Source organism: Rhyacophila brunnea, unplaced genomic scaffold, assembly GCF_057557595.1.
Source record: "Rhyacophila brunnea isolate RB1 unplaced genomic scaffold, BYU_Rbru_1.0 scaffold_145, whole genome shotgun sequence".
In the NCBI taxonomy this organism is placed as follows: Eukaryota; Metazoa; Arthropoda; class Insecta; order Trichoptera; family Rhyacophilidae; genus Rhyacophila; species Rhyacophila brunnea.
Genome location: NW_028232801.1, coordinates 28,911 through 52,595, shown reverse-complemented (window position 1 = coordinate 52,595; position 23,685 = coordinate 28,911). Strand labels below are relative to the sequence as shown.

The 23,685-nt window shown below is 31.0% G+C and overlaps 2 protein-coding genes and 2 non-coding genes across 4 annotated transcripts; 2 read left to right on the top strand and 2 right to left on the bottom strand.

The window, feature by feature from the left end:
• Positions 1–192: 192 nt before the first annotated feature.
• Positions 193–1,461, bottom strand: LOC147075372 (uncharacterized). Its single transcript, XM_085942506.1, has one exon. The coding sequence runs from the start codon at positions 1,459–1,461 to the stop codon at positions 193–195; it is 1,269 nt and encodes a 422-aa protein (XP_085798632.1).
• Positions 1,462–2,181: 720 nt separating this feature from the next.
• On the top strand, positions 2,182–3,240 carry LOC147075371 (uncharacterized). The gene has a single exon (XM_085942459.1). The coding sequence runs from the start codon at positions 2,182–2,184 to the stop codon at positions 3,238–3,240; it is 1,059 nt and encodes a 352-aa protein (XP_085798585.1).
• A 6,664-nt stretch (positions 3,241–9,904) lies between these two features.
• On the top strand, positions 9,905–9,975 carry TRNAG-GCC (transfer RNA glycine (anticodon GCC)). Its single transcript has one exon. It is a non-coding gene; the product is annotated as a tRNA-Gly (tRNA).
• Positions 9,976–10,887: 912 nt separating this feature from the next.
• Positions 10,888–10,971, bottom strand: TRNAY-GUA (transfer RNA tyrosine (anticodon GUA)). Its single transcript is given in 2 exon segments — positions 10,888–10,923; positions 10,936–10,971. It is a non-coding gene; the product is annotated as a tRNA-Tyr (tRNA).
• Positions 10,972–23,685: the final 12,714 nt, after the last annotated feature.

Sequence of the window (23,685 nt, the reverse complement as noted above, 5' to 3'; positions counted from 1 at the left end):
TTGTGAAAATTCTTTATTGTGCTAAATATTGTACCTATAGATGGATGTCAACTGATCTTATATATATGATGTGATCAAAACAAATTGCATTGCATATTTACCAAGCTCTGAAACTTTATAGGGAAATGTGAAGTTTCACTTCAGCAAAAATATTTAAGGAATAAATTTACTATCTTCAAGAATTTTTTTATTTTATGAATAGAATCCGGTTGGCATATTGGTCTGCTTTGAGAAAAATATTTTGTCTTTTGCTTTTGTGAAATCTTCCATAGTCACATACTTCCTTCTTTCTCTCAATGCACTCATCCCTGCTTCAGTGCAAATTGCCTTAATATCCGATCCATTTAGATCCGCTTTAGATGTAATCAATGCTTCAATATCTACTGATTTATCCAGTATCATCTTTGAAGTGTGAATTTTAAATATGCTTCTCTTCGTAGACGCATCAGGCATTCCAAACTCTATCTTTCTATCAATTCTTCCAGGTCGAATGAGGGCAGGATCTAGGGATTCAATTCTATTCGTAGCCATAATCACCTTAATGTCATCCCTGGTATCAAACCCATCCAATTGATTCAAAAGCTCTAGCATTGTCCTTTGAATTTCCTTAGATCCACTGGAATCTGTATCATATCTCTTCCTACCAATAGCATCAATTTCATCAATAAACACTATTGAAGGTGCATGAGCATCTGCTACTTTGAATATTTCTCTAACTAACTTGGGCCCATCTCCCAAATATTTCTGAATTAATTCTGAACCAACAATTCTTAGAAATGTAGCAGATGTCTGGTTAGCTACTGCCTTAGCAAGTAGCGTTTTTCCTGTTCCTGGTAATCCATATAGAATTACTCCTTTAGGGGGCTTTATTCCCATTTCTAAGTATAATTCTGGATTTGTAAGAGGTAGTTCAACACTCTCTTTGATTTCTTGAATCTGACTCTCCAATCCACCAATATCTGCATAAGTTTCTGTTGGGGCTTTTTCTAATTTCATCACAGAAACCAATGGGTCGGATTCACCCTCCAAAACGCCAACTACAGTATGATCCTTATTATGAAGCAATACTGTACAGCCAGGTTCAAGAAGATCTTTATCCACAAAGCTCATAATTGAGGAATAGTATTCGAAACCATTCGGTGATGTCACAATCGCATGATTATCATCTACAAATTCTTCTAAGGTCCCGACGGCAAGGGGGTTACCACGTAAAGCATTGACCATATTCTTATTAGCATCTTTCTCCTGTGGATTAACTTCAATAACATTTAACAAATCTTCTTCTAGTGACATAAAAGTCTTAATTTTCTGTAACTTTAATTGTCGAAGTAAGCATTTCAATGTAGGCATTATTAAGGGAAGATTGGTTTTATTTTTCGATTCCTTTACTCTCTTCCTTCTTTTCAAATTAATTGTAGTACTATCGGAAAGATTTGTCGGCTTACCATTGTTATTCCCCATGAAGGGGAAAATAATAAGGAAAATTGTTAAAATTCAAACCAAACGATTGAAAACAAATTATTAATAGCTCAATCAATTCTCTTTGATTTATATTGCTTGAAAAATGTTTTCCCAAAAACTCATCATATCTGTTAGGAATAATCTTTAATTTTTAAGGAAACAAAATTTTGATAATACAAAGTATTAGTAGACCAATCTTAGGCTTATAATTTAACAGTATTGTTAGAAATTTTATCTGTGCTATTTTAATTTTATAAGCTGCTAATAATTTTTAAAAATTTTGACCCTTAAATGTGCGAATATTCTGATGAAATAATAGATTTGCTGAGGCAGAAAGATTCAATTTCATCAACAGACTTGACTATACCTAAGGAACAACTACATGGTGTGTTAATGGCTTTGAAAAGCAAAGATAAAATTAATTTCGAGATAAAAGAACAAATTACTCAAGAATTAACTAGTGAAGGGGAGGATATCAGCAGAAATGGTAGTTATGAATTTAATTTGTTTAGGAAAATACCAGAAGATGGATTGAATTTGGCAGATCTTAATTCAGAAGTAGATAAACTTGGCCAAAGGCATGCGTTTAAGAACAAATGGATAAAGAAAGAAGGGGATAAAGTATTTAGAAATATTTTGGAGCCTAGAGATGAAGTTGCTGAAATACTTAAGAAATTAAAGAACTTCAACATTATAGAGAGCAAGTCTTTTGATATTCTTATGAAAAGAAATTTGGTGACAAATTATAAGACAAATCTTTATGTGATTACGAAGGGAGATAAGTTCGATAGTCATGAGAATCTTGAAACAGAATTAACTGTTGATCTAATCAGTAATTTTGTCGATCAAAAGTTTAAGATTTACAATTTTGATTCTTATGGTAATAATCCTAACTCGGGGTCACTGCATCCTCTAATGAAGATTAAAGACGAATTCAAGCGTATTTTTTTAGAATTGGGTTTTAGTGAAATGGCTACAGATAAGTATGTAGAATCTAGTTTCTGGAATTTCGATTCGCTTTTTCAGCCACAAAATCACCCTTCTAGGGATGAACATGACACATTCTTTTTGTCCAGGCCTGAAACATCAAACAACTTTGATATGGACTATTTAGAAAAAGTAAAGCGTATACATTCCAAAGGAGGGATGGGATCTACTGGATACAATTCAGAGTGGAGCATTGATGAAGCAAAGAAGAATATTTTACGAACGCATAATACAGTTATTTCATCCAGATATTTAAAGGCTATGGCCTCACCATACATTAATAAAGGTGACAAATGCACAAATTTCCAAGATTTGGATAATTTGGAATGTGAAGAATTTAAGCCAATTAAGCTATTCAATATAGACAAAGTTTTTAGAAATGAAACTGTTGATGCTACTCACTTAGCTGAGTTTCATCAAGTAGAGGGTCTTATTGTAGGATTTGACCTTGGAATTGGCCATTTGATGGGAGTTTTAAAGAAGTTTTTCACCAAACTAGGTCTTAGCGATATTAAGTTTAAGCCTGCGTTTAATCCATATACTGAGCCATCAATGGAAGTATTTGGGTTCCATCCAGGTCTTAAAAAATGGATTGAAATTGGAAATTCAGGAGTTTTCAGACCAGAAGTACTGGGTCCTATGGGATATCCTGAGAATTTAACTGTACTTGGATGGGGATTAAGTTTGGAAAGACCTACAATGATTAAATATGGCATAAATAATATTAGGGACTTAGTAGGCCACAAAGTAGACCTTGATTTCGCCAAGAAAAGTGAATTCGTTTTCTTTTAATTAAATAGGCTATTAGATTATTTTTGTGACTTTCAAGTTTGAGCAATTAAATTTATTTGCTTGTCGGGATAGAATTGACCAATCCTTGAAAATTGTTTTCCCCCTCAGAATTGAATATTCGTGACTTCTTCTTACCTGTTGAAAAGTATTAAGTGGTTCTCAATTGAGGACATTTAATAATAGATACCCATCATCATTATAATTATGTATGAAAATATAGAATATTTTCTGACATTTCTACGTCCAAATTAAGATAATAATGAACTTTACTTAATTCTAAAAATATTGCATCAGAAGATTTTTATATACAAACACTGGTTAAGTTTTAACGTTAATCTTTTACAGTATTATTTATGACATCAATAAGCTATCATTCCCACTATTGTTAGATCGTAAACCAATCTTGAATAAAGCATTTTTTGCATATTTTAATTTTGAAATATTTTCTAGTTAGTTTAGTAGCCCATTTCAGCAAAATAATAATGATTAAGCTATTCTTTCAACATTTTATAATTTTTTAGCCGATGTTTTTTTATGAACCATTTTTACCAGAAGACATTTTTTGCTTAGATTTGGCGAATTTGGATAAAACTTCGGAAAACTTTACTTTGGATTATTATTTAGGCTATCTACAAAATCATTCTACAAATTTCATTGGAGTTCGCTCAGCTTGTAATGTTGAAAAAGCCAGTAACTACAGCAGTTTGTTAGAAAATAAAATATCCACCATTGGGTACATTTTTGGCAGAGCTGAAATGTGCGATTTGAGCGAAATGAATTCATCAAAGCATCAGTTAGGTGAATCTGATTCGAGCATCAACAATAGTGAAGACCACATAATCAATTCTTTGGATGTAGAAGATCGCCCAAATACCACAAGTTTACATATTAAAGGAGTTTCAAGACCTGCTCTCCATATTTCAGCCATTAGTATAGCACCATTTTCCAGAATGATGCATTTGGGAACAAATCTAATGCTTTTATTTGAAGAGAATGCTCTAAATTATAAGGCTGCAGTACTAAAGCTATTCGTTCGCGCAAGTAACGAAAAAGCAATTAAGTTTTATCGAAGATTAGGCTATGACAGATTTCGTTCCGTTTTAGAATACTATAGTTCTCCAAACGACGACGCATTTGACATGCGTAAATTTCTAAACGATGGCCATAAATATGTACAAAAATCAACAGATATCCATTCTTATCAATTATTCTAAAATAAATCGATTGGTTTAAAGGGTCAAACTATTTTCTTCCACTTATTCTTGGAAATTTTGAGATCAATTCTAAAACAGCATTTTATTATTATTAAAAAATAAAAACCTCTTTAAATTAAGATAATTAATTAGTTTCATAAATTTATTCACCTAACGGTTTATAGCCTAGGGTATTCTCTTTTAGCAAAAGCTATGAATTCATCAATATTATTATATTTCTTATTTTTATAGATTAAGCAGCCACTGTAAATTTTTACGAATACCTTAGATCCAGCAACGATTAGCTCCAAATATCCTGGATGCTTTTCAGAAAGTATCACTGCATATTTAATAAATTGTGATGTCTCGTTTGCATGCTTTATAGCACTTTCTGAAGATTTAAAAAAGTATTTGAAATTGAAAATATCTTGAACCATACTAAAGTAATCTTTGATAAAGGTGTTGAGAAAGTCATCTATCGATGAGTAAGAAGAAACAGAGATACCCTTTTCAACCAAAGAATAGGTATTTCCAAAGCTCGTCGCTTCACTATTTTCAATGAGTCTAAAAGATACAATAATTGAATTCAAAATTCTAATAGAAACGATGCAATTGTTGAGTTTTGAGCTTGGTCTAACAGCAACAGCAATTTTTTTAGAAATCATCTCCGAATCACTAATGTTTTGGAATAGTTTGTGTTTTAAGAAAGAGTGGCTGGTCGTTGGCTTTAAAATGATTTCTCCAGAATAAGACAAAAATGAATTGTTTGGATATAATATCTTTACATCCACTATTTGATTCAAGTCAACTTCATTCATCTTCTTAACGTATACACAAATTCCATCACATTCAACAATATAAAAATCAACGCCTATCTTTGTTACCACTCCAGAAATTAATTTGCCAGTTTGCTCAAAAATTGGCAAAGATTTTACAACATCCTCAAAAATCATTTTATCAGGTGCTCCTTGAAAATACAGAGTACAATTAGATAGCATATTCACAATATTTTTTGTAGAAATACAGCCCGGGAGATTGTTTGCTACATCTAATTTTTTTAAAACGGATGGGTCTTTCACTACTTTAGAAACTACTGTATTTTCATCTTTTAAATGATTGCCTGAAAAATCTGCATTTTTATCAAACAAGCCAATAGCTGTTTTACAAAGAATAGCTGCTCCCGTGTAATTTTTAGGGTGAAGACTTGTTCTATCTAACTCTCTTTTACTAGATTGTAGGTTGAAATAAGTGTATATACAGTTGACCTGAGTCTCATCAAAAATAGATTCCAAGTCATTCAGTTCCTCAATGTGATCTAAATCAGAATATTTATCGGTTAAATTAATTTTCAAAATGTTGAAAAAGCAATATCCTGATTTGTGAGAAAGTGTATATTGCCAATCAAGTTTGTTTGTTGCTGCTGCTATGAGAATTGCCGATTTTAGAACTCTAGCTGTAATGTGAAACCTTGAACGATAGTTATTCAAGCTTGAGCCAGTATTAAGAATTGAACCTTTTGGATCGTATAATTGATAGTGAAGCCTACTAAAATAAAGGATGGGAGTCTGTACAATACATACCGCTGCATATGCTTCTGCGAATTCATCACGAGGATTCAATTCCCCTAAAAGTGATAGTGGAACGTATAACACCGGTACATGAAGATCCTGAATGAAATATCTCACTCTAGCTATCGTACTGGTTAAAACTACGTTGGAAATATTACCCACAAATTCGTTAATTTTTGCTATTTCTGAAAGTAGGAATACTCTTTTATTAATGACTTCTCCCATTTCATTGATTATTATAACTTTCGAATATTTTGAATCCAAGTAAATTCCTGCGTATACACCAACTCTGCCGTGAAAACTAATCAGCATGTTTGAAAAATATTGTAATCCATTTCTACAGGCTATCATACCAATCTGATTGAATTTTTCGACAATTGATCTAATGATAGAATTTCTATCGACACTTTTAAATGCTTCTATAACAATATTGATCCTATAGATATCCTGGTTAGAATTTCCTAAATCAGTAAAAAATTTAATCAAGTTATCCGTCACTAACTCTCTGATATCTTTGTCCATATTTCCATCCAATGCTAAATCTACTTTTTCTAATATCTGTCTTGTATATTCCTCAGTTTCTGAATATTTTATACCATATAATTCATTAAAGACTATATATCGCTCGAATATCTTAACCGATCGATCAATGAACACAGAATTTCTACTGATTTGGTTTATTATTTGCTTGTATGCTGCTTCTGATATGTGTTCATAATCAATCACATGCCTTGGCTGATTAATTTTTTCTCGAGAAATTAAGTTTGCAACAAATTGATTAATACTCAATATGCCCTCAATATTTAAATCAACTTCATATCTCTTATATCCTTGTAATGACAACAGGGAGTCCGGAATGATACTGTTGGAGTTGAAGATTCCAGAGGCATATTTTTTATTCAGTAAGGAAGTATATTCAAAGTACTCATCTATAAGACTTCTTATATAATATGCTATCTTTATGGTGCAAAACTCACAGTGAAATACTACATATTCAATCGACTTCCCCTCAAATATAAGTGAAACTAATTCTCTATCTATCGTCTCATTTATAATTGAATTATTTCTTACGTATTCATAACAATCCATCTCGTCATAAGCTTCATCCATTTCTGCAATTACATTTTCGTCTAAAGTATCAAACGAATTGGCTTTTATACTATCTTCATCATAAATATAATTGTATTCCTTTCCAGTCCCAAATACTTCAATGAAAAAAGGATCTAATTCAGTTGAATATTCCTCATCACTCGCAGATGAATACTCCTCAATACTTGACTTCTTATTTCTCGAACGATGAATGATTTCCTCTTCACTGGAATCAATCATCTATGGGCAAACAAATTCTAGGAAGATTTTATAAAATATTTTACAAAAATGCCTTAGCTTTTAAAATTATGAAGTCTGAATGAGCTGACAATAAATATTAGTGTCATAGCTCTGATTGAGGAAAGAAGAATACAAATTTTTCTATGTTAGACAAAATGGACATACACATAAAACAATCTCTCTGAATTCTACTTTATTAGATTATAAAAGTGGGTTCTTTTCCAATTGAAATAGCACATCACCAAATTCTATAAGTGGATTAATCTTCTTTTCAGAGCCTGACCATTGTTCAGGAATAAACATATTACTAGACTTTTCGAGGGCTGCAATTGTTGCCTTTGCCAAATTCTCTGTAGTTCTGGTACAACCAAATGATTTAACAAAAATATCCTGGATACCTGCCAATTCAAAAATCTTTCTGTGAATGTTAGAAAAATCAATTCCAGTACCGATTGGTGCCGGTACAACCTTTACAACAACAGAGCCACACTTACCCGATGCCTTTGTAGCAATGGTATGCTTATTGTTACCAAAACCTTCCCACTGGCCCATTCTAATTGGAATAATATTGATCTTAGCCTGATTCACTGCCCCTCTAATGGATGTACTTAGTTCTCTTGCAGAATGTGTTCCGATTCCGATATATCCATTGCAGTTTCCAACAACAGCAACAACTTTCATAGAAGTCTTCTGACCTGCCTTAGATTGTTTTTGAACCGACTTAACTGCAAGTAGTTCTTCCCTAAGATTAGCCTTACCTAAAAGATGATCTACTATCTCTGCTTCTTGAATTCTGAGAGAGTTTGCAAAAATTTCTTCCATGGAAGTTATATTCCCATTCTTTACCAACTTACCCAGCCTAGTGCGTGGAATCCAAACATCTTCTCTGTCTGTCCTTCTATCGTGTTTTCTCTCGGTTTTTTTAGTGTCCATATGGGTGCAAAAAATTTGAAAATTTTGATTGAAAATTAGGCAATTTTTTAGAGATGTAAAATGTCAAGTATTCATTATGATAACTTGGGCAAGATCGTGTATGTTTGTGACTGGAGCGTACTGTAAGGCTTGTATGATCAAAGAGATCTATTCTTTTACGTAATAACCATCATTATTATTTATTACCTTTATAAATAAATTTTTTCCCTAAAAATGTCTCTCTGTGAGGAAATCCTAAAGGATTATGGAACTATTTGTTTAGAGATTGGAAAGTTTTTATTAACCAACAATATGTGTGATTTGTCGGTGATTAGAGCATCAACAAATTTAGCAATTGACCATATCAGAGATGGATTAGCCATACTTATTCAGAGAAGAATTGTAAGATATTTTGAACTTGATCAAAAAATTAAGTATGTAATTGATAAAAGAATGATTCAAAGACGCTTATATTTTCCTATTTATGTTAATTTTATTTCCATAAACTACAGCTCGTCTGTTCTGGAAATTTTTAAGACTATCTTGCTCAATGGAGCATACACGTACCATGTCAGTACCAATGAGTCTGAGGAATCAAAAGCGATAGAAGCACTTCTATCAGATAATTTATTAATTAATGATGACACTAGATCGAGAAAAATTTCAAAACAGTCTAACAAACTAATTATAATAAATTTTGATTCTATAGATATAAAAATACTGGAGGATGAAGTTTACAAATTTATTTGTTACAAATACAATATTGCAGCTGGTGATCTATATAAGTCCATCTTGAAGACGGAGCATAAGTTTTACAGAGGGGAGTCAAAAACAAATGTTAATAGGGATGGAATTATTGAAAACTTGAACGGCACAAAGATTTTAATTGAAGACAGAGGTATGATATTGAATGAAAAACAAAATATCGATGAATATATCAAATATCTCGTGAATGGGGGATTCATAAAAGTTGGTGCTTCATCAGGCAAAGAGTATGTGGTAAATTACTCAACTAAGGCCCTGAAGGTTTTCAAGGTAAACTCTCTACTAACTGATATGGCCACTAAGAGACTCTTCAATATGATTGCGAACAATAAATATGTGAGTGATGGAGATATAACTATCTACTCATTAATAGGTCTGAACAAGTCCAAGTTGTCTATATTAAATTTGCAACGACTCGGGTTAATTTCTCAAAAATGTATTACTGCTTACAAGTTCAACTCGAGAATTGAGCACGAATGGTATATTGATTATTCATTCCTGTCTCAAAATATTTCCATCCGATTAGAAAGTATTATTGAAAAGAAGCTTAAAGAATATAACACACACTGGGATGTAAATTTCTTCTTAGATGACATAGATGGATCTGAAGATATTTGGATTTCAGATCTATTAGGATTATGTACAGATCACTTGATATTTAATTTAGAATAAACTGATTAATTTAGAGATATTATTTCTGATATTTTGAAACCAACTTAGATGGCACTTTGATTGGTTATTTGTTAAAATTTCTGTAAGATTAGCTTTACAAGTTTTTGTTTGGTGTTGATAAAGATTGTAAAATATTACGTATTTAAATTGGTAAATCTCCTCATTGCTAATATAACTTGTGTAGTTAATTTGGTTTGTTATTACAGTATAAAGGTGATGCCTCAAGCGCCTTTGGTTTAGTGGTATAATGGTGGGTTGCCATCCTGCAGACACGGGTTCAATTCCCGTAAGGCGCATTTCTTTTTCGATCTGAAACATATACATATTTTGAAAATAACTTCAGATGAAACACCTTTTTTATGAAACAAAACTGCAGGAACAAATGCACAATTTCACTAATTGTATTAAAAAATACCTCCCTATACTCCACAATAGATTCGTTTGTCAACCAAATAGATGTGATCTCTGAAAATTCTACTTCAATCAATGAATTTTATAATTTTATTAAGACAAAATACAACATTCCATGCGAACCTGGAATGTTGTTTATTGAAAAGCTTGTAATGTATAATGTTTTTAACAAATTCAAAATAAACAATGACTCATCGAATAAACTCGTAAATGACAAAATTCTACTCTACCAGTGGATTAAGCCCGAACATCTGGAAAACTTCAACATCTCAATTTCAAATTGGGATTATCACATTAAAGAATTTAAAAAAATAGAAAAGAGTGATGTGCCTTCGGTAAAAATATTTTATTTAATGAAAGCTATAGGCAATTTGTATGAAAGAATTGGGAAGGCATCTCCATGTGATGAATTGATGAATGCACTGGTTTATTGCTTTATAAAATCGAAAATTAAGGATATTTACATGCATATAAGATTTATGAAGGTTTTTAGGAGAGACTTTGGAGGAAATTGTAGTATAAGTTGTACTCATGGTTTCAATATAAATGTAGCATGTGACTGCTTAATTTCGAAAAACTGGTCAAACGAAGATAAATATTATCTTTTAACATGTGAAGCAGCCGTGGAATATATTAGACAAATGGAATATTACAACTTAAACGTAAAGGTAAAGGAATTTGAAAAGGAAATTACTGAAAAGATAGAAGATTTAAACTTAAAAGACAACCCAAGCTCCTTAGATAGTTTCTTTGAAAAATAAAAAAGTTGTTAAAGGGGATTTTTTTTATTAAAAAAATCTCCACAGCCGGAGTCGAACCAGCGGCCCTCTGATGACTACCAATTTCTACAGTCAGATGCTCTACCACTGAGCTATGTAGAGATACTGTTCCTTCATGTGGAATATTTATTTTTTCTACAATGTATTTTATAGCTTCTTAAATATTGAATCCATAATGGGTAAGTTTTCAAACTTTATCTGTAATATTTCGCATGCGACAACAAAAGAGTATCTTTACGAATTAATAATTCAATTTACTCCCATTTTGGATTTAAAATATGATAAAAATATTGCTTTTGTAGACTACTGCACTGAAACTGACAGAAGCTATTCTATGCTAAAGCTGAATCAAATTACTCTATTTGATAGAAAATTAACAGTAAATAAAATAGAATCAAAGGTATTTTTAGAATTGAGGATATTTATTCGACGTAAAAAATATAAAGACTATAATTTATTAGATGTACAAAATTCAAATCATTTCTTGGGGCATCATTTTAAGGAAATCAAATCAACTTCTCGAACTTATACTCAGGACTATCTTTTGGATATTTTTAAGCGTTTTGGCTCCTGTAAAATCAAATATCTTCAGAATAGGATATTTTTAATCTATAGAAGAGAGGTCGACTCCAAAGCTGCAATGAAAACGATGAAAAATACGGAAATATTTGGGGCATTATTCCAACTTACCATGATCGAAAAAGATTATTCATAATAAAACTAGCTATTGCTGGTAATAATAAATAAATATCTGCAAACTGTAAAGATTTAAATAATAGAATGTTCTAGAGGTTAATTATATGATTTGATAATATTTGAATCTATAGTGGTTTAATGGTATATCAAGCAAGTATTATCTCTTTATCTTCTTTTTCTCTATGTATAATTTATTTATAGAATTCTCTAATAAAATTGACATCAAAGCCTACCGCTTTATACAATATATTAGCATTTATTTATCTCTGAACTTTATCATCATAAAAATTATTTACTCTTCTCTACAGAAATTTCCCTGACACAAAGATATAAAATTTTTACATCCTCCGTATAAAAAACCATCAAATTCAATATCATCGATGCTTTATTAGTGAGGTATTTGGAACATCCAATATAACATTTAATAAATGTAACATATAGTACAATTGGGATTGATTTTTGATGAAATGAGTCAATCAACTTATCGCCTTTTTTATTTAAGCCTCCAGGCTTTAGTTTCGTTGTTTAAGCCTAATATTTGCCAAAATGATTTCTAAGAGTCTAACCTTTTTTGTTTTTCCTATTTGTTTGGATAACCCTCATGGATATAACACCAGAATTCCGAAAGAGAATGATAATTGAGCTGATTGAAGCTTTAAAAGATAGTCCCTCATTTTGCAATATAGCTATGGCTCAAATAAAAGACGCTGTTTTATCATCTGAACAGCATATCTATTCAATCAGTAGAAACAGGTCCGATTATTTATTAGGAATATCAGAAAAGCTACACAGGATAAGGCAAGTAACAGAAGCAAATAAATGCGGTGTAAACAATGATAACATTAGCACTGGCGCAGGTCAAGTATATTCGAACTCCAATAACTTTGTTAATGCTCCTGTAAATAAACAGTCGAATATGAATAATTCGACATCATCAAGCATCAATAACACTCAAAATCAAAGCAGTTTGTATAATAATGAGAGGCAGGCCTACAATCGGAGTTATATGACTTCACCGAAACAGATACACTACAATCAAACGCCTACTAAAGTTGTTCAATCTAATTCTGTTCAAAATAATACTACAAATTCTTATTACCCCAGATTTATGAGCAAAGAAGTTCAGAACGTTAGTAGTGGGTTTTATAAATCTCCAAAGCAGGAAATTGTATCCAACAATTCCACACAAAGAAGCACCAATATTCCAGGGCAGATAAAATCCACGAAATTAGGTCAAACGAATGATAATTTTCCATACCAAACAAATCCAGCAGTTACTGAGGCGTTTAATGGAAACAATTCTGGTAGAATAAATCCTAATATCAGAAATCATTCAAATTCAATTAACAATTCTACAATGATGGAGAATAGAAGCGGTGTTTTTAATTCTACTCCTCAAAGCAGTGCGATTAATGCTAATCAACGGGTATATAAAGATTTTACAGACAAATGTCGATCTTATAATACTGTAAATGTGTACAATGAAATGAAGGAAAAAGAAATATATAAAAATATTGAAATAAATAAGACCAGTTCTTTCAATGATAATAGTCACCAAATCAATCGGAAAGATTCACCTTCATTTATCAACGGGGATATACGTAAAATGTCTAGGCACGATTCACCACTCATCGGAGATGTCCAAAAGACACATTCTTTAGCTGATATTAAGAAGAGATTGGAAATGATTAGAAAAACCAAGAATTTGAGCAATGATTTAACTGAATTTCCAAAGAATGAGATATCTAATATAGCAAATGATACCATCAATAATGTAGATCATCGCTTAAACTTGGATAAGAACCTAAACATACAGACTAGTAATCAATTTTTGCAACACAATACTAAAAATATCCCTGACAGTCTACATTTTAATCAATCAAATAAGTATTCAGATAAATTTAAGCAGACAAACCTTTTATATAATCCTATGATCACTAATATTGATCAAACAACTAATCATATCAATCCATATCCAACCATCCAATATACAAGTAACTCGCCATCATTACGGGTTAATGCAGTTGATATTTTAAAAATGGCAAATAACTCATCTCAGAGTAAAATTACAGTAAAAATATCGGGCAAAGATTTGGCTGAGAAGAAAAATGACGAAGATTTAGCAGAAAATAGCGCTGATAACTTACTATATTTAAAGCATGGGGTAAACCTACAAAAGGATGGCATATCTGGTGTCTTAGATGAAGTCAGCATACCTGTAGAGCTAGAAATATATCTACAGAATAAAAAGTTGAAAATTATTAGCATTGCAAATTTTGAAAAATGGAAAAGTTTTATAAACGATATTGCTAATCACTACAATGATAAAATTGTTGATGATTCTGCAAATAACGAAATAAAATTTAAGATATTTTTACAAAAAAAATATATTAAATTTCCATTTATTAGATTAGAAGAACTAGAAATGGAATCAAAGAAAATTCATTTTCAACAAAAGTTCAATGATGAATGTTCTGAAGAAAATACACATGACTATACAGGACTTAATATACAACCTCAAAACGACATTATACAATGTGAATCAAATATTCCGGACAGCTTAAGTAGAACTGATGATCAGAATGAAAATTATGAGGCTGATATAAATAGTGCCTTGGAAGCATTTAAAGAGATTAAGAGGACCAAGAAAGACTTTTACATGGAACTAAATGAATAAAATCAATGTTTGATTATTGTTTGTTCTTGAATGTATTCTTAAATATGGCTTCCATAAAAAGTCTATCATTCATTGTGATAGTAGTCAATCAGACATTCACCAATAGAGAAGTCTTCAAAATTAACTAACGATCCCTGTGTTCAGTATTATTTATTAAAAAAATTGATCAAAATCCATTGGATAATCCAGATAAAATTTTTATTCGTACTTGAAGCATAATATATACATCAGTATAATCAGAAGCACAGATTATTGTTTCAAACATCTGCTAAAATCATTGTATATCGGATATATGATGACTCTTAAAGAATATCCTTGATAATCATGCTCTATCCTCAATACAGCAAATATTAAATAAAATAACCTTTAATTTATTAAAAGTATGAGTATACGATATACTCATCGGATAAGATATTGCTTTTGAGCAAATCCTTCTTAGATGTTCTTTCAATTTGATCAGAAATTCTATCCACGAAGTCAATATCAACCTCATACATATAATACATACTCCACACGAAGTCATTTAGAGCATATAAATTGACCTTAGGCTCTCGGAAGCTGTCAGTAGAGCTTTTTTGAACTATCTTGAATTGCTCATCATCCATTTCTCTAATTTGTTGCTTTAATTCTTCCACGAATTTCAAAACTCTAATCTGCAGGGATTCACTAGAAGATTCACTCTGAACAACGAAATAGAGCCATGGTGAGTTGTTAATACGTCTAAAACCACAGTGAACAATATATCCAAAGTTTTCAATTGTTCTTAATTTATGGAAGAATGGCTCTGCTGCAATAGTATATATTAATTGGGCAAAAGCGAAATCAATGGCATCTGTTCCTATTCGATATCCCACAAATATTGCATTATTTTTCTCATCAAATGTTTTGAATTTGAATTCATGTTTTTCAAAGTTGTAAATGCCCATTTTTGGTTCTTCAGTACATGATTTATCTATAACCTCATCAAACAATCTCTTTATTTCAGAGTAACAAATGTTTCCAACAGCAATGATATCTATAAAATAGTTTTCTAAGAATTGTACATCTTCCACTTTTAGTTTTTTTGTGACTTCCATGCGATTTTCACTTCTTAAGGGTTCTAATGATGTTCCTTCAGAAAGAACTTTAGTAAGACGTTGATAAGGACTTCTGGTAACCTCCAAATTGTATTCATTAATATACTCCTGAATTTTCAGATCAAAAAAATCAAGCTCTGTATTTTTGATTTCCTTGAAAAATAATATTGCCAAATCCACAATTTTCCCACTAACTCCTGAAAATTTCACAACCACCCCACTTGAAGTGGTACTACATGCTACTCCAATCTTATAATTTTCCATCTTCCTACCATATTTTGCAACAAAATGATCCAAAGCACATTTCATAAAAATTGTAATTTCATTAATCTTTTCAATCAACTTTTCTGAGTTTAAAACAACTGTAATAATTGAGTTAGGACTATTAAAAACATCATCAAATAGATATAGTATATTTCCATGCTTAAAAGATTCGGTTTTGAATAGCCTTCCATCATGAAGTATGGCATCTGGTAAATCTCTAACTTCTTTGAGAGAAATGATTTGCGGTTCTGAAGGAAATTCATCATCGTAAACAATAACTTTAGGCTTTTCTTTTTGAGAAATACTGAGTTTGATGGATTCAAAATCAATCCTTTCTCCAATTGAATATTCTACTGAGTAGAATTTCTCCTTTTTATCAAATGTCCCATCAGGAACAGATAGAACAACAATCCATCTTCTGTAATTCTGGATTTTGTCCATTAAATCTTTCAATAATTCTGAATCATATTCCTCATATGAATATTCTGAAAAGAATAAATATTCATTTGGCTTCCAAAGCATTTGCTTAGCCAAAAAGAAAGACAAGTCCACAGGACGTCTATTTGGGGATGTTTTAAATTTCTCAGATGACAATTTCTTCTTTCGAATATATTCTTTCTCAGACATGTTCAGATTTTCTAAATGTTCGATTAACAACTGAATCACTTCCAAATATTTCGCTACTCCATCTTCTGTTAAATCAATTTCTATATTTAACATGGTGCTTTCAACTCCGTTGTACCAATTAATATCTAGATTGGTTGCAAGTTTATACTTCTTAAGATTATATAATAATGAACCATAATCTTTGGTACATAACTGAGATTCAATAAATCCCATCGGATTTTTTCTAAAATGAATATAGGTAGTAGGTAGTGTTAAAGAAATCCTTAGCTTGGAAATATTATTGGTTGATTTCATTAAAATTAATTTTTGATAAAACTTTTCATCAAAAATTTCCTTTTCAACAATGTTTGCAGAGTTAATTCTATTTAAAACTGATTTAGGATGTGAGAATCTACCATGTTTTCTTAATGGGACATTATTATAAATCTCTGCAATCGATTCAAGTTCTTCAATTGTATTGTTTCCAACCATAACAACAACCATTTCATTAGAAGAGTATTCTTCCTCCCAAAATTCCCTGACATGATTCACAATATTGTCATGAACAAGTGTTTCCTTATTTCCACAGCTAAACACAGCTTCGGGTACCCCCTTTCTCATTAGTTCCTTTAAAATCATTAACAATCTACGATCTGGACAGTCTATCTTGTTTAGATATTCAGAATGAACAGCGTTAACTTCCCTTTCGACCGTATCTTCGGTGAATAATGGACAAATGAAAAAATTTGCGAAAATTTCATTTAGATTAATCAATTCTGACGCGCTGGCAGAACAATAATAGGCTGTCATTTCAGAATATGTTGCAGCATTGTATCCTCCGTTATGCTTAGATACAAAATCCTGAAGTGCGTTGTCTGATGTATACTTTTCTGAACCCATAAAAAGCATATGCTCCAGAAAATGAGCTAATCCATGAAAATCTTTAGGATTCTGATATGAACCCACAGGTACTGATACAGAAATTGAGCATGTTTTAAATTCTGGATTGCTAACTAAGCACAATCTTAGCCCATTATCAAGTATTTTGAATTTATATTTATTCTGATCCACAGAACTTAATATTATATCTTGACTTTCCAAATCGTATTTTTGAAACTCCCTATTCTTATTAGAATATAAGCCAATAACATTGGTAGCTCCAATATAAAGCAATATCATTATACACGCTATGAATACTACCACACCAACTTTTTGCTTTTGTTTTACTGAAAAATTCATAACTCCCATTCAGGGTCAAAATTTAAAAGTAATGGAAAATGTCAGAAACTATTTAAAAAATTGCTTTATATCGTCATTTATAAATTTCGAATATATCAAATACATAATCTTGTTACACCTGCCTTTTATAGCTAATTATCTCTAAATAATATTTTAAGGGCTAAACCCAAGAAATTTGCCGCCAAAATCATTACAAACAGATTCTATAATAAATAATCTGATATTCAAAAAATCTTATAACTTAAAGCGGGAAAATTATAGTTCTACTACCACTGCAACTGTAATTTGTGATAATACCATATACTTAAATTCAATATTATAGAATTCTCATTATTTGACAATATTCCTTAACTTTTTATTAAAACATTAATAAAGCGTTGATAATAAAATCTTAACGTTTCACATCTGCAACGGTTAACGTAGTGATAACCAATGATTTTTTTCTATTTGTTTCATTGTGAAACTATTTAAGTTCTAAATAACTATGTATTTAAAAAAATCCTTCTTTGTGTAATGTTTATTATGTAATATTTTTTTGTTACTGCCAAATTCAGAATATTGATTTTTTTATTTATCAAGTTATTTTAGATGTATAATAAATTGTTTAGCAAATTCATGCCCCATGAATTCAAATAATCGGAATGATAAACGAACATCCGGTTCTACAGAGAAAGAAGCAGGTTCCAAATCTATGGCATCAACTTTGGATAGAACGAATAAAAAAATAAATGCAGAAAATAAGTATTTAGACGAAGCAAGAGAGGTTTTGGCAAACCCTCAAGCACATATAGTTAGTTCCAAGGACAGGGGAAATTCAGTTGGAATGCCCAACAAAATTCCAGTTCCAAACAGTCCTGCAAATCATGGAATTGAAAATTTTAACAAACCAGGCTCAGAAGTGTCTAAAAATAACTATCCGAATGGTTCACAAGTAAACTCTGGAGTGAAATCATATTTTACTGGAAATAGCTATGGCAAACCAGAATTTTATTCAAATGATCTCCATTATTTACAAGAAAGCAAGCAACAAAGATTTTCCAATCAGCAACAACATAGTGACAAATATTTTTCAAATAACGACCAATTCGACTCAAATCAAAACTCAACAAATTATACAGATAATATTTATACAGAAGGATTTTTCTATGATGAAAAAAAACTAGATAGTTCTTCAAAGAATATTAATCAATTAGGGAATATTATGCACTCATTTGGAGATGGCAATAATCAAGATTCTATATCTACTATGCGAAACAACAGCTATTACTCTAATGAAGACCAATCTCATAATAGTTATTATGCTACTCCAGGCAGATTTAACATAGATTCAAGACTACAGAAAGAACCTCACCAATATATGAACCAAAAAAACATACACCAATTTGATTCCATTAACTATGATGGGGATAGTGGAGCTGGTGTTGATCGAATTTCTGGTAAAAAGAAAATTAAATTGGAATATATTAGAAATAAGCCAAAGAGAGGGGTGACGTTTTCGAAACGAAAGAAAGGTATCATGAAGAAAGCCTTTGAATTAAGCGTATTAACAGGGTCTGAAATTCTTTTGGTTATCGCAAATGAAACTGGACATGTTTATACGTATGCAACCACAAAATTAAAACCTGTTCTACAACGTCAGGAGGCATTTATCAAAACTTGTCTAGGATCGAATGAAGTTGCGGGATATGTTGATCAGAATATTGAAAACTTAAACTCATTGGATGATAAGAATTTTTCCGAATCAGGATCAGACGAATTGTAAGATTAAATTAATGATAGTTTATTCCATGTATACAGAGTGTAATAAACTTTTATTATATGTTGAAGATAGAGAATTTAAATTCTCCAATAATATTTGAAGTGCTAATGGATAGTGTTTATTTTTCAATACTTCTGTTTTGTTTAAGTTAAAATTTTTATCTATCATGTACTCACAAAAAAATTTCATCAGCAAGGTATAGGAAAATATTCTAAAAAGGCTATCTTTAATAGATAAGAAGACAAGTTGGTCTGTTAAGGTATAGCTATGCTATTATATTTCAACACAAAAGAGATGAATGAAAGGAAGTATATATATTTCATCAATTACTTCTGATAACGTTGAAATTATTTTATTTATGGTAGTAAAGTAGTAAAATTTTCTTCAAATATTTATAACCCCAAGTATGTCCCCAAACTTTGAAAAGGAATCAATTCCACTCGATTTTGTTCCAGATTTTACATTTATAAATACGTTTGGGCTTGTTTATACTAAGAATAGTAAGTTAGTTCAATTGGGTCAATATACTTTTATTTCAGTCTTTAGTCGTCTTCATTGTTATAACACAAAGGCCCAAGAATTGATTTGTGTTTATGGAACATTAAAATGTGGGATCAGTATGTTTTCCATATCTATAAACTTGATTGCAATTGGATATGAGAATGGAACTATGGAAATTTACTCATCCAACGAGTCAAGCAATGAAAATGAGATAGCCTTTCCATTAAAAATGACTAGAAAGGTATTAAAGCTACACAATAGAAGAATAACCTCAATTTCCATAATGGGTCCCATTGTATCCAATAAAGAATTTGGTGATAACTTTTCTATCTATCAGCCTATTGAATCCGTTATTCAGCAGCTTAGAAACCCCACTGAAACCATCTTTAGTAGTTCATACGATTTATTTATTGTAACCTCATCTGCTGACGGGTCTTCATGTATTTATGATTTCGTTTTACAAACAGCTCAATTTTACAAAGTTGAAGCTTCAGTTATCAGTACTAGACTTGATCAAGATAGAGTTTATTGTGTTTGTAATGATAGAACTATAAAAGTTCTAAATAACACTGATAACAACCTAGTTCGTCTTGAATTTTCTAAATTATCAAATATGATTGTTTTTGAAGAATTTATTGTAGATGCATTCATCCAAGGTTTTGAAATGTTTGTTCTTTTGAAATCTGGGCAATCACTTTTTGTGAATTTGAATACAAACGAAATTAAACAGTATGAAGTATTTAAAAAGCCAAGGAATATTATAAGAAGAGGAAATAGAATACTTATTCATTGTGAAAAGAAAATTACTGAATTGAAAATTACAAAGAAAGAATCATTTGGGCTTACTATTGTAAATCGATTTGAGACGAGTTCTGATTGGAATAGGGTTGATATTTGCGTTGATCATTTTGGAGAACTAGAGAGTGTTCCATGCGTTTATCTATCGAAAAATAACACATTTGGTATTTCCAATAATCAAAGCATCTTGAATTTTCATGATTCTTCTATTATTGATTTGATTGTCCTTGAAAATACTATATATTCACTATCCAAATCCAAATTAATCGTTTGGAATATTATTGATCGGGATATTCAGCAAATTAATTTCATTAACAATAAACAAAATAGTAATACCGGCTTTATAATCATTGAAAATACTATAGTAGTCGCTTCCAACGAAGGGTTATCGATATATTATATAAATTCATGTGAATTGGTTAAAAAACTGAATATAGGTGCAGTTAGACACATTTCTGCAAATTCTTACGACCGTTCATTGGCAATTTGTAAAGATGATCAGATAGTTTTTTATAAATCTGTGGATGATTTTTCTATTATCAATTCACTTTCAGTAGATGATCCGCCCATTTTTTGTAAATTTCATGGGAATTCATTTTCTTTCTCTGCGATCGACAGTAAGATATATGTTTATAACTATCCTTCCTTGGAACTAAGATTAACTCTTTACGGCCATTCCTTACCAGTCAGATCATTTGAAATCTTTGATGAAAAGCTTATTAGTTGTGGAGCTGATAAGTTAATTAAGATTTGGGGATTAGATTTTGGAGAATGTAGGAAAACTTTTGTGGGTGATAGTATGAATGTGGAACGTGTTCACAGGGACGTTTTCGATGATACATATGCACAACCAGATCTATTTTTTTCAACAAATGGAAATTCTATGGTATATTACAATGGAACTAAGCTTCTTAAAAAATTTCCAACTAGCTCAAACGGAATAATAAAAATTTCAGGAGAATATTTGATTTTAAGCTGTAATCAAGGATTAAGTCTATATAAAATGAACGAAGCTGAGTTTATGGTTGGTGCTGATAGTGATGATGGTGCAGAAATATTCAATGCTGAGTATCTTGATAAAAATGAATCAGTGAAAAAATATGATACCTTTATTAATTTACTTGATGATGCTCATACCAAGTTAGAAAATAAAAAATTACTAATTGCATATCTTGAAGATATTGATATGATGGCGCTAGGATCTTATTTATGTGTTTTAGATACTATAGGAATCCACACCCTTATTGAAACGATATTAATGAGTAGAAATGTCATTCTAAACTCTAGAATACTCTTGATCCTCTTTTGTTTCCATAAAGATGCAGTGATGAGCCATCGAGATTATAAAGCTATTAAAGAAAAAATAAAGCATGAAATATATGATTTACGAGAGAAAATAGGAACAAATTGGGCTCGTCTTGAAATTGATATACATAAAAATTAAACTCTATTTTCTTAAACTACTTTATTACTAAAATCAAAACATCCAATAGACATTATCAATGTGATATTTTGAGTTTTGAAAATCCTAATACTTGCTTTTAAAATCCTTTTTGGACGACCCTTTAAAACAAATGGATCCCAAACAATTCACCAAAACCATTATTGGAACTTTTATTAATGAAGAGATTTTTAGTTTTGTGACCTCCCTTTCCGCTTTCAGTCTCTTATACATATATTGCATGTATTTGACAGATCAGTCTTTTTTTTTAAATCGAATGCTGGTTGTCATTACAATAATTTTCATGATACTGCCTATTTCTATGGTATTTTTTGATCTAAGAGATATTTCTAGAAAAGCTATTTCTTATTCTTCGTTGACATGTACACTGATATCAATACATTTCTTGTATGATAGAAGAAATCGAGTTATATATTTCTCAAAAGGAGACAACACCAGTCAACTATTTTGCTATTCTGCAGTAGTAATATGTGATAACATCGATACCTTCAATAATTTGTCAGATCTTGTCAAAAATCATTACGAAGTACTACCATCGATGGATAATCACTCAAATAGCAACAATGGGTTGATTGATGAGGCAGAATTTCATAAACTCAAAAATTCAGATAAAAAAATAAGATTGTCGGGGTATTTTCTTAGAAAATTGGATTTTAAACAAGGTAAAAGCTAACACGTTAGATTTTTATTGGATATATTTGTTTATATCTAATAAAAAAGTCATCCATTTGAAACAAAAATCAATTACCCCAACTAAGATATGTTATTAAAGTAAATAAATTCAATATCATTAAATCAATACATTTTTAACTTATAAAGCCAGCTAAAGACCTCCATTAACTAATTCAAAATGCCAATTACTAAATTTTGATAAGAGCTCCCCTTTATTTAATTGCTTAGATCAAATTTCCGTTTTTGTACATATTTTTAATCTATACTCCTAAGCTCTAGTTTTTAATTGGTTAATAATTTTGGAAAAAACTATAAATTCTGGGATACTTAAGGGGATATGTCTGACCTAAAGAACAGAGTCGAGATAAAAATCACAATTGGATTGATTGTATCTTTTGTATTGCTTGTTGCAGTAACATGGTTTACTGATTCATGCATTTTTTTGAATATGATTGCGGTGATTATAGCAGGCATTCTGGTATTTGCACCACTTGGGTGTGTATTTATGCCCGAATCATCTAAGCCAGGATTGGTTGCAGCAGGAATTGCAGTACTATCAATTTTAGCAGACCTTTATCTATATGTTTACCGAAATCAAGTTGTAAGACTATCATTTGGGTCTGGTTTCACTGTATCAGCAGAAGACTCTCGTAAGCTTTTTGAGTCGCACATTCCTAGGGCTGGTGTGATGATTCTTTATGGACCGAATGCTGCAAACGATAAATCTAATATCAACGGTTTAGAAGCAATCAAAGAATTCGTTAAAAAGTCTGCAGATTCACAAGAAAAAGTGAAGGAGTTGGAGAAAAAAATTGAGGCTGAAAAGGGAATTGGTAGTGGATACTCCAAATATGTCAGTGGTCACGTATCATACGTATCAATGTTACCATCCGAGAAAGATGCAAAAGTGGTAAACTTAGAAACTCCTAAGGAGACGACCACCACCCCTACAGAGTCTAAATAAACTTTCATAAAACTATAGGCTAAGTTCAACTCACAAGTATTATCGGTTTGAATAAATGAAAGTTAAAAAATTGTGTACTTGTTTTATAAAAAATTTATTAGT

Coding starts and splice junctions, on each gene's coding strand:
- LOC147075371 (XM_085942459.1), top strand. CDS start 2,182: ATGAAAAGAAATTTGGTGACAAATTATAAGACAAATCTTTATGTGATT.
- LOC147075372 (XM_085942506.1), bottom strand. CDS start 1,461: ATGGGGAATAACAATGGTAAGCCGACAAATCTTTCCGATAGTACTACA.